Source organism: Paroedura picta, chromosome 13, assembly GCF_049243985.1.
Source record: "Paroedura picta isolate Pp20150507F chromosome 13, Ppicta_v3.0, whole genome shotgun sequence".
Classification (NCBI taxonomy): domain Eukaryota; kingdom Metazoa; phylum Chordata; class Lepidosauria; order Squamata; family Gekkonidae; genus Paroedura; species Paroedura picta.
The window spans coordinates 16,765,621-16,779,204 of record NC_135381.1 but is presented as its reverse complement, the minus strand read 5'-3'; the positions used below and the strand labels follow the sequence as shown (position 1 = coordinate 16,779,204).

The window sequence follows — 13,584 nt, the reverse complement described above, 5'->3', positions numbered from 1 at the left end:
GGGGCAGCTTTCTCTGAAGCTCTACGGGGGCAGAGTTCTTGAATTGCACCATCTCCATTTATCTGGGAGGAGGGGGGGGAGGAAGATTAAAGTCTACCCCCCCCTTAGGGCCTACAGATTATTTTTGTGCATATGTTGGCCGGGGGTGGATGGGGGCGCATATTTGCAAGCCAGTCCCACCCGCCACCCTCATCAGCCTGGGGCGGGGGCCTTTGCCGCTGCTTGCTCGGCATTGGCAGATCTCTTCTGGGGAGGGGGAGGGCTACTGCAGCAGCCCCCAACCCCCGTGGCCGGGAAGGGAGGGAGGGAGGGGGGGTTGGTGGTGGCGTGGGGTGGGGGCCGGCCTGCCGCCTCTGGCTGCTTTTGCATTGGCGGATGCGGGGAGGGAGGGGGGCAGGAAGCGAGGGAGGGGGGAAGAGCTTCAGTGGCTGGAGAGAAACGGCGGGGGGGGGTCCTTTTATCCATAGGGTGGGGGCGCCGAAGCCGCAGAAGACCGAGCAAAGTTTGCAGCGCGACCGCCTGGGCGGCCCACCAGCGGAGGCCGAAGCGGCGAGCGGAGCCCCGCGGAAGACGGCGCGCGCGAGAGATTTTTTTCTTCTTCAACGGGGGGGGGGGGCTTTGTACTATCCGCCCCCCCTCTCTTCCTCCCCCCCAGGGGTGAAAGTGCAAGAGGAAGTGCAGCCGCTGCCATCTTTCCTCCTCTCCAAACACACACACATACACACACACACCGAGGGAGGGGGACGAACAGATAGACAAGACAGAGCGCCGCCAGTCCCCGAAAACTTCCAGGCTTTCGACGGCGAAGAACAGGAGCCGCCGCCGCCGCCGCCGCCTCCTCCGCCTCCGATCCCGGTTGCCTTCGCCGGTCCGTCGCAGCGCCTCGTGGCGGCCGTAAGGAGCTTGCAGGGAAGCCCCCCTCCCCCTCTTCTCCGGCGGGGGCCTCGCTGTTGCTGCAGTTGCTGGTCCGTGCGCGCGCGCCCCCCTCCGCCCGAGCCTTTTGTTCCTCCCTCCCTGCCTCTCCGTCTCCGCTTCCCTCCGCGCCGCCGCCTCGCCTCGCCGCCCCCCGCGCGCCCTTCGCCCAGCACAGCGTTGCGCGCTCGCGCACAGCGCCGCTGGGGCCTGGGGAATTTTCTGCGAGGCGCGAGGCGGAGCGCGTGCGCCATTCCTCCTTGTCTCTTTTCTTTCCCCCCGCCCCGTCTCTCTCTCTCTCTCTCTTTTCGGCGGGCGCGCGCGCTCCCGGGCACCTTCGACGGGAGCGGCGGAGCGGCGGGACAGCGCGCCCCCTGCTGGCCGCAGCCGGGGAAGGCAAGCGGGCAGGGCCGGCCGGTCGCCAGCCTCGATGGAGCGGGTGAGTGAGGCGGCCGTCGCTGCAGCCGCCGCCGCCGCTGCAGCCGCCGCCGCCGCCAATTCCTGCGGCCCGTCCCCGCCGGGCTGCTACACGTACCAGGTGAGCCGCCACAGCGCAGACCTGCTGCACAGCCTCAACCAGCAGCGCAAGAACGGCGGGCGCTTCTGCGACGTGCTGCTGCGGGTGGGCGACGAGAGCTTCCCTGCGCACCGGGCGGTGCTGGCCGCCTGCAGCGAGTACTTCGAGTCTGTCTTCAGCGCCCAGGGGCTGAGCGGAGGGGCCGACGGAGGAGGCGCGGGAGGGCCCGGGGCGCAGGACGGGGGCGCCGCTGAGGCAGCTGGGGGCGGCGGCACAGGCGGTGCCCCCGGGGGCGGCCGGGAGCTGGAGATGCACACCATCAGCTCCAAGGTGTTCGGGGACATCCTGGACTTCGCCTACACGTCCCGCATCGTGGTGCGCCTGGAGAGCTTCCCCGAGCTCATGACTGCGGCCAAGTTCCTCCTCATGCGCTCCGTCATTGACATCTGCCAAGAGGTCATCAAGCAGTCCAACGTGCAGATCCTAGTCCCGCCGGCCGCTCGCCCTGACATCATGCTTTTCCGCCCCGGTGGGGCCACCACTGACCTCGGCTTCCCCCTGGACATGACCAACGGGGCTGGGCTCGCCCCCAACGGCAATGGGATCGCCGGGATGCCTGAGGACGAGGCCACCAGGGCTGCGCTCTCAGCCGCTGCCCAGACCTCCTTGCCCGTCCTGCAGGGCGTAGACCGCCTGCCCATGGTGGCGGGCCCGCTGTCCCCGCCCCTGCTGGCTTCCCCTTTCCAGAATGTCAGCCCTGCCGCTCCCTCCTTAAACAGCAAAAGGGGACGGGGGCGGCCCCGCAAAGCCAACCTCTTGGACTCCATGATGTTCAGTGCTCCGGGGGGCTTGAGGGATGCTGGTATTCTTCCTTGCGGCCTGTGTGGGAAAGTATTTACAGACGCCAACCGCCTCCGGCAGCACGAAGCTCAGCATGGGGTCACCAGCTTACAGTTGGGCTACATAGACATCCCTCCGCCAAGGCTTGGTGAAAATGGGGTGCCGGGTCTGGATGACCCCGAGGCCCCCCGCAAGAGAAGCCGGACAAGAAAACAGGTGGCTTGTGAGATCTGTGGGAAGATTTTTCGGGATGTGTACCACTTGAACCGGCACAAGCTGTCACATTCTGGCGAGAAGCCTTACTCCTGTCCGGTGTGCGGGTTGCGGTTCAAGAGGAAAGACAGAATGTCCTATCATGTTCGGTCTCACGACGGGTCTGTGGGCAAGCCTTACATTTGTCAGAGCTGCGGAAAAGGTTTCTCTAGGTAAGATGATGGGTTCAAAGCCGAAAGCAAAGTCTCTCATTGGATCCTTTAACTCCCCTTTTAGTGGCCAACATAACGAGAGTCTATTCTCTCAAAGACCGTTTATGCACTGGGAACTTCACTCCCCCAGCTCCCGTGCAGGAGCACAAATCGGGGGTGGATGAAGTGCACCAGGCCAAATGCTCCCCCATGTGGGTACAGGAAGAGGTGGGGCAACCAGCCACGACTAAAACTCCAGCCTGCAGCCCGGCATGAAACCTCCAGTGCATAAACGGTCAAAGACCTGCATGGAGGCCGGCCTCACTGCCCCACAGGTTGAAGTGGAACTTTGTAAGAGCTACGCTAGACTGAAGGAATACTCTCCTCCAAGGCCACAGGCAAGGAGCAGCCTTGCGCTTTGCATCTCAGCTGAGTTGTGCCAGTCTTCCACAATGTTTATTTTAGTAAACATGTAACATGCAGAAGGGAAGATCCATAATTCCAAGCACATGTGCTTGGCAAAGTGTGCTTGGAAGGGGATGGCTCCTTTGTAACTAATGTTTGTTGTGGCAGATGATGTATTCAGGCTGTCACAGGCAAAGGGACTCTTTAACAGCCTAATCCTGTTAATGTGTATTCAGAAAAAAGTCTAGCTGGATTGAATATGGGTTGCTCCCAGGAAACTGTTTTAGCCTCATTAAACTCCATGGAATTTGGTTCTGAGTAAAGACATTCAAAATTACACTGCAAGAAATCAGCCATTTAGTGGGCATGTATTTACAGGGAGCAGAATCCTCAGAGGTAGGACTGCTAGGTGTGGAAATTAGGTGCCAGATCTGGTCTAAAAAAAAGTTTGCTTGGCGTTCCATAGAATTAGTGGGTTGCTCTGGTCATGTAGCCATGTAAATCTTATCCGTGTTCATTTACTTGCTGCTTTTATAAACCACTTTACTCCTCAATTGGGACCCAATGTGGATTACAACCTTTCCTCTATTTTATCCTGACAACCACCCTGTGAAGTAAGTTACACTGTGTGTGGGACAGGCCCAAGGTCACCAGGCAGAGTGGAGATTTGAACCAGATTCTTTCAGATCCTAGCCTGAAACGAACCACGAAGCTTCTCATGAAGAGAATCGTTTGAAATGAAGAGTCTTTTTTCTAGCATTTTGCCTTTTTCCCAAATTGGGTGTTTTGCAAGATTATCATGGGGAAGATTAGTTCTGCTTTTGTTCTACAGTATGTAGATATAGAGCCTCTTGTGGTGCAGGGTGGTAAGGCAGCAGAAATGCTGTCTGGAGCTGTCTGCCCATGAGGCTGGGAGTTCAATCCCAGCAGCCGGCTCAAGGTTGACTCAGCCTTCCATCCTTCCGAGGTTGGTAAAATGAGTACCCAGCTTGCTGGGGGGTAAACAGTAATAAGTGGGGAAGGCACTGGCAAACCACCCCATATTGAGTCTGCTATGAAAACGCTAGAGGGCGTCACCCCAAGGGTCAGATATGACCCGTGCTTGCACAGGGGATACCTTTACCTTTTGATGTAGATATAAGTAGCATGGAATAAAACCTGAATTCTTTCTCCAATTTTGTCAAACCGAGCCAGTCCCCCCCCCCCCCCACACACCTTCCTTCTTAGAGGTAGATGAAAATGTTTGATATCTGATTACTTTGATCATGTCCAATTCATGGACTGGGGGCTGATTCATATGACTTTGCTTTTATAAAATACAGAGGAGTAGTCTCTGTCACTTTTGTGGTGATGACCATGTTAAACCAGGGGTTCAACCTGGCTTCCTCAACTACTGCTTTAAAAAAAACAATTTTTTTCAAGAGATGACACCAGATGCTTATGGTGTCCCAGTTCTTTGTGGGTCTCTCTGTGAGGCTGATGTAAAAGAGAAAAGCAGATAGTAGCAAGAGAGAAATAAGGGTACAAATCCTGCCTTGGTTTGTCCATCAGTCTAGTGGGTTTTATTCATTTCCTACATTTGCTTATTTTATTATACATTACTCTGATTTCAACCAAGCACTACTGGCTCAATTTGCATCATTGAGGATGTAGTCCTATGTACATTTACTGGGTGGGGGGGGGGGTGAGACAGTCTCACTGAAGATAATCAAAACTGTGTGTACACATAGGGTTGGGCTGTAAAAGGCCATCTTGTAGGTCCTGTTCTAAACCTTTCCAGATGGCCCTCTGTGCCACCTCCAACACTCCTGTATATTTGTGCCAGCTGCCAGTTTTCAGTGATTCCGACATACATATGCACATTATAAAGAAACATAGCAACGGTTGTGCCAGCAGCCACTGGGATGCAGGCTCTTCCCTCACTGAAGAGAGGATTTAGTGTTTTGACTAAAGCATCTCTGACATATACCCATGTCTAAACCCTATATCCTGCCAAGACAAGTGTATCTTCATTTGTGCTTGTAGGAACTTGAAATATACTGATTTGAATGTTGGTAATTTGTCAACGCCTTATGAAAACAATGATCATGGAAAGTTTTTCATGAAACTTTTTATTTTAAGATTTGTTTAGTTCTCCCCAACACTTGTGTGATCACAGGAACCTGCAGATTTGCCTAATTTATTTATTTTATTTATTTATTTGGATTGTTATACCACCCATTCTTTACAGCTCTGGGCAGAACCAGTCTCTTGGTCTGTCTTGCACAGTACACTTTTTTCTGGCTCACCAAGGTCTCAGACATCCTTCTTGCTTGAGATCCTTTTAGCTAGAATTGCAGAGATTGAACCTGGAGACATCAACATGCAAGGCATGTGATCTACCTCTGAGCTGGAGGCCCTTTAGGCTCCAAGCCCTTTGGAATTCTTCTGAAGTGAATCTAGGATGAAGGTTTCAGTGATCACACACGCCTATGAAGTTGCAGCCACTTGTCTGTGTAATCTCACATTTATCTCTGTGATGATATTTCTTTTTTTCTGTGCAAACCTAAATGAAGTGATCAGTAGCTGCGCACTTGTGGGTTGGAGATGTGGCCTTAGAATGGCTGTATTTTACTTTCCAGTTAATACAAAATACAAGCTGCTTCCCTGGGAGTAAATTCCTGCTTGGGGCGGCACTGTGTCTGTGAAACAACTGATGGAGCTCTGGAAGCAATCTGGTGGTGGGGGACTTTATAAAAGACATATGACATTTTGCCATTCCAGGTGACTTTTGAGAGGAATATGGGAGTTACACTGCAAGATCGTTGTAGTTTTGCAAGAGATTCTTTGCATGCACATGCTGAATCCCTGCACTGTTCTAAGTATCTTTACTCAAAACATGAACTTGTCTTGTTTGTTCAGTTGGCCAATCCTGGTTCAAGAAGAATGAGCACTGTTATGGGCAACAGAGTCCATTTAGCATTTTGTTTTTGGTTTGTTGTTTTGATAGCCCCATCTGTGACTAGACCTGAATTGTTGGCAGCAAGAAATTAATAGTAAACTGTAAGATTCTTCCTGAGATAAACTGTAACTGTTATGACAGTTGCTGAGAATTTTCTGCAGCAAAAATCAAAACCCTCTGCTTTTTGCAGAGAGAGAAAAAAGGAGCAAAGGTTTGACTTTTTCCACTTTGAATGTATTGAAATTAATCTTGTATGGCTGCTTGCTGAACAAGGTAACAGTCGCTTTTTTGGAGCTACATACATGGCTTCAGAGTCTGAATAACTGAAATCCCAAATTTAAATACATTTACTGTGAAATAAACGCCATGACTTTCAAGGGAAGAAATGACCAACCAAGGCTTCTTGGTATTGGTTCATTGGACAAGTCCCATTGACACAAATGGGATTTCTGAGTAAGCACAGTTAAGATTTGACCATTATGCTCCAATTGTAATAACATTTACTTGAAAGAAAGTACATTCATAGTAGAGGCATTACAGACAAAACATAGACATTCTTGCATGGAAATAGCAAATCCTAGAGCAGGGGTAGTCAAACTGCGGCCCTCCAGATGTCCATGGTCTACAATTCCCATGAGCATTTGCTGGCAGGGGCTCTTGGGAATTGTAGTCCATGGACATCTGGAGGGCAGCAGGTTGACTACCCCTGTCCTAGAGGGACAGTGAAGGAGCCTTGTTCAAACTCTGTTAATGAGAGCCCCTGCATTCTTTAAACTTGAGGGACTTATTTCTGTCAAGATTACTGAACTTTTAGTTTAAACTGGAGGTGTGACATTTAATTGTTTGGGGAGTGACCATGGCTCATGAATTTATTAATTCCAGTAGGTAGCCGTGCTGGTCTGTCTGAAGCAGCACAACAAAATCAGAGTCCAGTGGCACCTTTAAGACCAACAAAGATTTATTCCAGGCGTGAGCTTTCAAACGCAAGCACAACAAGTCTGAGGAAGAGTGCTTGCGCTTGAAAGCTCACGCCTGGAATAAATTTTTGTTGGTCTTAAAGGTGCCACTGGACTCTGATTTTGTTGTGCTGGATCTGTTAATTGATTTCTTTCGCTTTAGAATCCCAAGAAGAGCTCTAGAAATCTCTGTTAATGTTTGCAACAACCGTTACAGTTGAAAATTGATTCATGGGGCATTGTTGCCATGAAGCTGGAGATGTCTCTGAGCATACAAGTGTCTTTTAAGTCCGAACCAGATTATCCAGTTGGTCAGGTTCAGCCCACCTGCCTTTTGCACCAGATTTAACAACTGAAGAGCTGTTTTATCTCCCGTCTCTCCAGATTCCATTGAGCCCTATGTAATTGGCTGAAGACAGGAAAACCGGGGGAGGAGGGGGGGATAATTAGTTTCCAAGCAGCTTTTGGGTTTCAGACAATGCAAGGCTTTCTTCCCACCAGGGGGGAAAAAACTCCTCCCGCTAAGAAAATCAGCAGCTTTTCAGGCTCCCTGTATTCAAAACAAAACTGGAAAAACAGACCTAACACCACAATAATGTTCAGTTTTTCTTGCATTCTCTAATGGAGATTTTCAGAATTAGTAGAATTAATGTTACAGTCTTAACAAACACAATAGTCTGGGAAGCCCTCTTCCTGAACCCTGTGGGTTCCCTTCGAAAGCACTCAGTCCAACAAATGTTAGCTGTGGGTAAGGACTCTTGAAATCCAAGAAATATGAGCATGAAGCCCAATTCTTCACATGCTTGCTTGGAAGTAAGTCCTATTGAGTCCAGACCCTGTTATTCCTAAGTAAAGGTCCATGGGTTTGTACTGCAGACTAAGAAGGAGGTAAGTGACTGCTAGGGCAAGGATGTTTTCTGTGCTGACCTCATCTTTAGAATGGGCAGCTTTTTTCAGTTCAGAAGCAGTGTAAAGCTGCTTTGTTTAGATGGGTCTTTCTTGACTATTCCAGTGCTGTTTAGTTGTGTTATTGTTTGTAATATGTCAGGTTTCTGGTCAATTTATTATAAACTGCTTTGTATAGCAAGGAAAAGCAGTATAAAAACAAAGTAAGTAAACAACTTAAATCCTTTTGTTTTAAAACATCTCAGTAGGCTTGACTTGCTGAAAATCTAGATTTTTTTTCTGTGGGTCACCTGTTGTGGGGTTCCCCCCCCCCTTTTTCGAGAGAGAAAGATTCCAGGATGAGCCACCAGCTTTAAAATGTTTTGGATAGCTTACATTTTTTTCTTTGAAACTTTAGTACCCTGGCATTGTATGTGTTGCCTTAATTATCCAAGCTTCCATTTTGTTTGAAAGCATTTTGCAATCTTGAGAATGTGTATTTACTTACATTTACAATTTAGACACCCACATTTCAGACACAGCATGCAGGGATCGTATAAAACAAAACATTAAACTATATGTAAATAAAACTTTTATTTACAAAGTTTTCAGACAAGCGTGTGTGAAAGACAGCTTTTAGATCTCAAACTTCAGTAGAAATAGCAGTTGTCCAGATGTTCACCACTTACTATGAATCGAGTAAAAGCTGTTGTAACTGGCTCATATCCTCCTCTCAGAAGAAATACCTGGTATTGTAAATTTCATACATTATGCAGGGGATTGGACTATATGACTCTGGCAGTCCCTTCCAACTCTATGGCTCGGTCCATTACCCAGGACACTTACTTTCTATGGAAATTGGTGAGTCTTATGCTGATTGAGTTGCACAAGACTGCAACGGTTGTATTCACAGGAAATTCGAGGAATAAGGTCTTGGTACAGAGCATAAAATACTGGTGAGCCACATGGATACAATGATTGTGTAAATGAATTGCATAGCTTAGCTAATGTGTTAGCTGGAAATCTTCGTCGGTTTAGATGAAAAATAATTGTAGATTTATTTTTGTACGTTTTCTTTTTAAGGCCTGACCACTTGAATGGGCACATCAAACAGGTGCACACGTCAGAGAGACCTCACAAGTGTCAGGTAGGAATGGCGGGGGGAAAGGAGGGTATGAACTCATAAATGAAGGCTTGAGCATGCAAAGACTGGAAATGTATTTTATGATAGAAGGGGCGGCCATTCCTTGCAAATGTCCCCAGGAGACTTCCCGCTCCTTCTCTTTCGCATCTCTGTCTCCACCAACCCCACCCTCATCCTGATGTCATCACTTTTGTCTCTGGCTCTTCTGCATCCCCTCCCCCTTCCCAGATGTTCCTTCCTGCGTCTCAAGCCAAGCCCCTACCCTGAATCTCTTCCTTTGCAGCTTTGTCTCTGTCAGTATTGCAGGAGGTTTCTCTCTTCTCTTCTGTGTGCCCACAAACAGGTGGCTCATGTATCATCTTTTAATTTTAGGGAAATTCTAGTTATTAATTGTGCATTAACCTGTTACAGCTCACCCTGCCCCCACTTTGCACAGCCTTCAGAACATTGCACTGAGCAAAATTGGAAGCTTTTTCTCTTTTGTTTTTGTTTTTCCCAGTGAGGAGCAATGTGTAGTATTCGCTCAGTATTGTGACATGATGTATATGTGTATTTTCAGGCACACATATGTCTATGCTTTAATATGAAGAAAAACTTGGTTAGATCGTTTTACATTTAAGCTGAAATGACAGATTTGCATTCATTATTATATTAATGGGGATTTCTGTTTTTTGAACTAGATAGCTTGTAGACACCAGGACTTTATGCAGATGTCGTGTTTCCCAGATCACTGCAGCATTCCCTTCCTGTTCATGCACAGATTCCCCCCACCCTTCCTCTTGTCAGGTTCATTATTAAATATAACCATTGTTAAGCTTTGATAAAGTGAACCAGGGCCGATTTGAGGAAGTGAGCAGTGATGAAATCTTATACCTTGCCCCCAAATTTTGTTAGTCTTTAATGTGCTGCTGTACTCTTGCCCCTTTTTTACTGATTAATTCAATTATTCTTGGATGTTCTGTGCACAGAATGTTAGCTCTGTTAGTGCTGAAGACCTTTGGTCTTGGGGCCTTGAGAAATACCTGTCCTTGCTGTCCTCTGGAGCCAACTCTCTTGTGTTGAAGACCATCATATTTGCCACCTTAGGTTTAAGATAACGTAAAGTAAAAAAAAATTAAGACAATCCTTTCTAGAGAGACTGGGCAAATGGGCTTGTACAGGAAGAGGTGCACCCTGGCATGTTGGCTTCAGACATTTGAGATTTTAGAAGTTACTCTTGGGCACAGTGGATAACAGTGAAGATCCTACAGATATGGGCCTGACGTGGTTAGTACGCAGGTGCCTGAATTCTGTCCTGCCTGCCACTTCCAAACACCTTACAAAGGTAAGCCCATCTTGAACAGGTTTCATGTTTGGCCGAAATTCAGGAAAATTTAGTGAAATCTGCTGGACAAACTCATTTAAAAATTTTCATTAACATTTGCTTATGCAACAACGTTTCTTTTTTGCTTAATTACCTTTCCAGCTGAAATTTTGTTTTCATTTTGGGGGAGAGGAGTAACTCCTGAAGAAATTTAGAGTAAAATCCATATTTTTCCTTTTCCCTGGGAGGGGTTTGCGTAAGGAATTCTATGTCAATTTTGGCCAACCTAGACCATGCCTTGGGTGACTGCTGATTCTGAACTTGGAGATTTCTGTAGTGCCTTCAAAATACATTTAGACATGAATAAGGCCCCTGACTCTATTACACATCCTGCAAATCAGGTTACTCAGGAGCTGGCTGAGATGGTCTGTTAGTTGTCTTTCCCACTCCAACATGATCTTTTCCATGTTGAGGAATACAAAAAGGCATTCGAAGACTCAGCAAAACTCATTGGCCTCCAGGCTTTTACTTTTGGGGATTGTGGGGATTCTATTTTGATTTTTGTGCAATGAGACATTTTTCAGTCATTGCCCCAGCAGCAAACCTTCCCATAGGGAGTGGGAAACTCACAGATGCAAAGCTTGGGTGTGGCCATTTTGGCACAGTACAGTTCATTTCTGCATAGTTGCAGGCTTTACCTCGTTCTGGCAGGAATAAAAAAGACCAGGCTTTGAAGAAAGAGAAAAGGCAAATAGAGCACTTCAGGCCAGGATTGTGTTGTGGGCAGCTATCCCATAACCATATAGACCACCTAGAAAAACCTACAATTAAGAAGAGCAAATTTTATACATGTTCTTTTCAACAAAGTGCAGAAGATAGGAGACTAAAGACAGCTGGTTTTCTGCTACCTTTCTTATTTTCCAGCTTGTTTCAGAGGTAGAAGCCTAAACTGTGATGTGGATATTGGGAAGTCTTGGCAGTCCTAAAGCAGCAGCCTGATATTTATGGGTCCAGAATACAGAATGACTTCTGTGGAAGTTGGGAAGAGCTCATTACTTTCAGACATGAGCTGCAGGCTTTTGGAGTCAATTAAGCAGCTTAATGCAGCTCAAGCCTCAAACTTGCTTAAGCTCTGTGACCATAAATTTATTTGAACCAGTAAAATCAAATCCATTCTTCAGATTATTGGGGAAATTAAGGGTGTCCAGCATGGTGTGCTAAGAATGCCCTGTAGGATTTTAGGAATACACCTTTTGTACCTGGATTTAGGAATATATTTATAGGTCAATTCATGGAACTAAATTCTGGAATCAGAAGTGCCCATTGAATTAGCCTCCCCCTTCAGTTTTGGTACTGAAGCAAATTAAAGAGAGTATGAAGCCCACAGTGTAGTGGTGTTTGCAAACTCATAAGCTATATTAGACTAGTTGCCCAGCTTTTCAATTAGCCTATGTAATTGTGCCTTTACAAGGATCGTTGCACAGACATTAGGAAGTGCTACTGTTCATCTGCATGCTCCGAAAGGCTTCCTCTGCTAATATCTGCAGTCAGACTGTAGCAGAAGAACACCACAACAGGGCCATCTGAATTTTGAAAACGGTTATAAACCAGACAGGTCTCTTCTGTTCTTCCTTGCACACGCCTTATCCTGGTGATGGCGAAGTGTCCAAATGGCAACCCAAAATCCACTTATCGCAAATTTATTAACCTTACTGAAGTTTTAGTTGAGAAAAAACAACTCACACATTAACAATTTTTGGCTTAAAAGAAAAACGCAATAAAAGAGCCCTTTATTGTTTGGCCATTTATTTTTAGGCCCTCGCCTTTTTCCCCCTGCACCTTTCCCTTCCCTCCTGTCCTTTTTCACCTTCACTCCATTGAGGGGAGGCGATGAGGCTGGGCGTGCATGGGTGCAGCACTGTGTGGTGTCTCTGGTGATATGTGGCCCAGCTCTGCTCTCCCCGGGTTCCACTTGGTGCAGCCTTCCTGTTCCCGCCAACGCTTTCAAACGCCAGCCCAGCTGAACAACCTGAGCCAGCCAATTGCTTCCCGGGCCAGGGAACATGTGGGAAGAGTCCTCCCCATCCTCTGAGTGTGTGGAAGCCAGACCTCATGCAGGCTGACTCAGCAAACTCCCTGGTGGGGATGATGGTGCATATATCCCCAGAAATGGCTCTGAGTGCCTCCAGCACGTGTGCCATAGGTTGGCCACCACGGCCTTCCCCACTTGTTAAATTGCATCAGAAACCAAGCTGTCTGTTGGTTGGCCAGCCGGAATGTTGAATTAATTGAAAGCATGCTGAATTCCAGCAGTGCTCCTAAGCACAAATTGTGTTTTTCCCCCTCCTCACCGTTTCTTATAAGCCCCCTTCTGACCTGTACATGACTCCTGCTCTCAGTGCACAGGGAATTTGAGACAGGTACTGTTTTCTGCTGCTGCCATATTGTAGTAGTCTAGCCCTCCACTACTCACCCTAGCCAGCCCTGTCCCTAACACCCACCTGTAGTCCAGCTCACTTCAGAAGGCTTGGGGCTATAGCAGGAGGCATTGTGCGTGCAGACGATTTCCCCCCCCTTTTCTTGTGTTCATAAAAGATAAGTGCATCCTTAAAAATAAGTCTAGAAAAGCTGTTGACCAACGTAAGTGTTAGTAATGTGCGCACACATGCACATGTTTCTGATATTTATTTACTTCATTTATCTTTGTCCCCAATGGGGACCCAAAGCACCTTACATCATTCTCTCTTCCACTGTCCTCACAAAAACCCCGTAAGGTAGGTTAGTCAGAGAGAGTGTAATTGGCCCAAAGTTACCCAGTGAGCTTCCATGGCAGAGAAGGGATTGAAATTTGGGTCTCCCAGATAATGGCTCTGGTGTACTTTACTTAACTGTAACCTAAAATGTGGGGTGGGGAAAACTTTTGTAAAACTTCCTTTATGGTGGCCGAGTGGCACCAAGCCTGGCTCATAAGAGGTAAGGAGAGGTGGCAGCTGTTCCTAAGCCTGGATATTGACTAATATGAATAAACAAGCAGGGGACCACTTGTGGGAGAAATCGCTCTTTCCCCTCCCCCACTATTCCCTCTTTCCCTTCGGCCCTTCATAGCCTCTCCCCATTTCCCTGTTTCCAACCACTAGCCAGCCTACCTTTATCTGCTCCTCCCACCCCATCTGCTCCCCCCACCTCCCACCCCTTTATCTGCTCCTCCCACCCCAGCTCTCCCTTCTTCCCTCAAAATGGCAGCCTCTCCTAGGAAAACCAAGTTACTTAGAGCTGG

At 47.7% G+C, this 13,584-nt stretch overlaps 1 protein-coding gene across 7 annotated transcripts in view; it reads left to right on the top strand.

The window, feature by feature from the left end:
• The first annotated feature begins 441 nt into the window (after positions 1-441).
• The window catches only part of PATZ1 (POZ/BTB and AT hook containing zinc finger 1), a 39,268-nt gene continuing 26,125 nt past the window's right edge, over positions 442-13,584 (top strand). For 3 of the 7 annotated variants that reach the window (XM_077308068.1, XM_077308067.1, XM_077308065.1), the window contains exons 1-2: positions 444-2,694; positions 8,944-9,007. In XM_077308068.1, coding sequence (XP_077164183.1) covers positions 1,343-2,694; positions 8,944-9,007 — 1,416 coding nt within the window. In that variant the 5' untranslated portion in view covers positions 444-1,342. Of the gene's footprint in view, positions 2,695-8,943; positions 9,008-13,584 lie in introns of all 7 variants that reach the window. The other 4 variants (XM_077308066.1, XM_077308063.1, XM_077308069.1 and 1 more) reach the window with 3 other exon arrangements.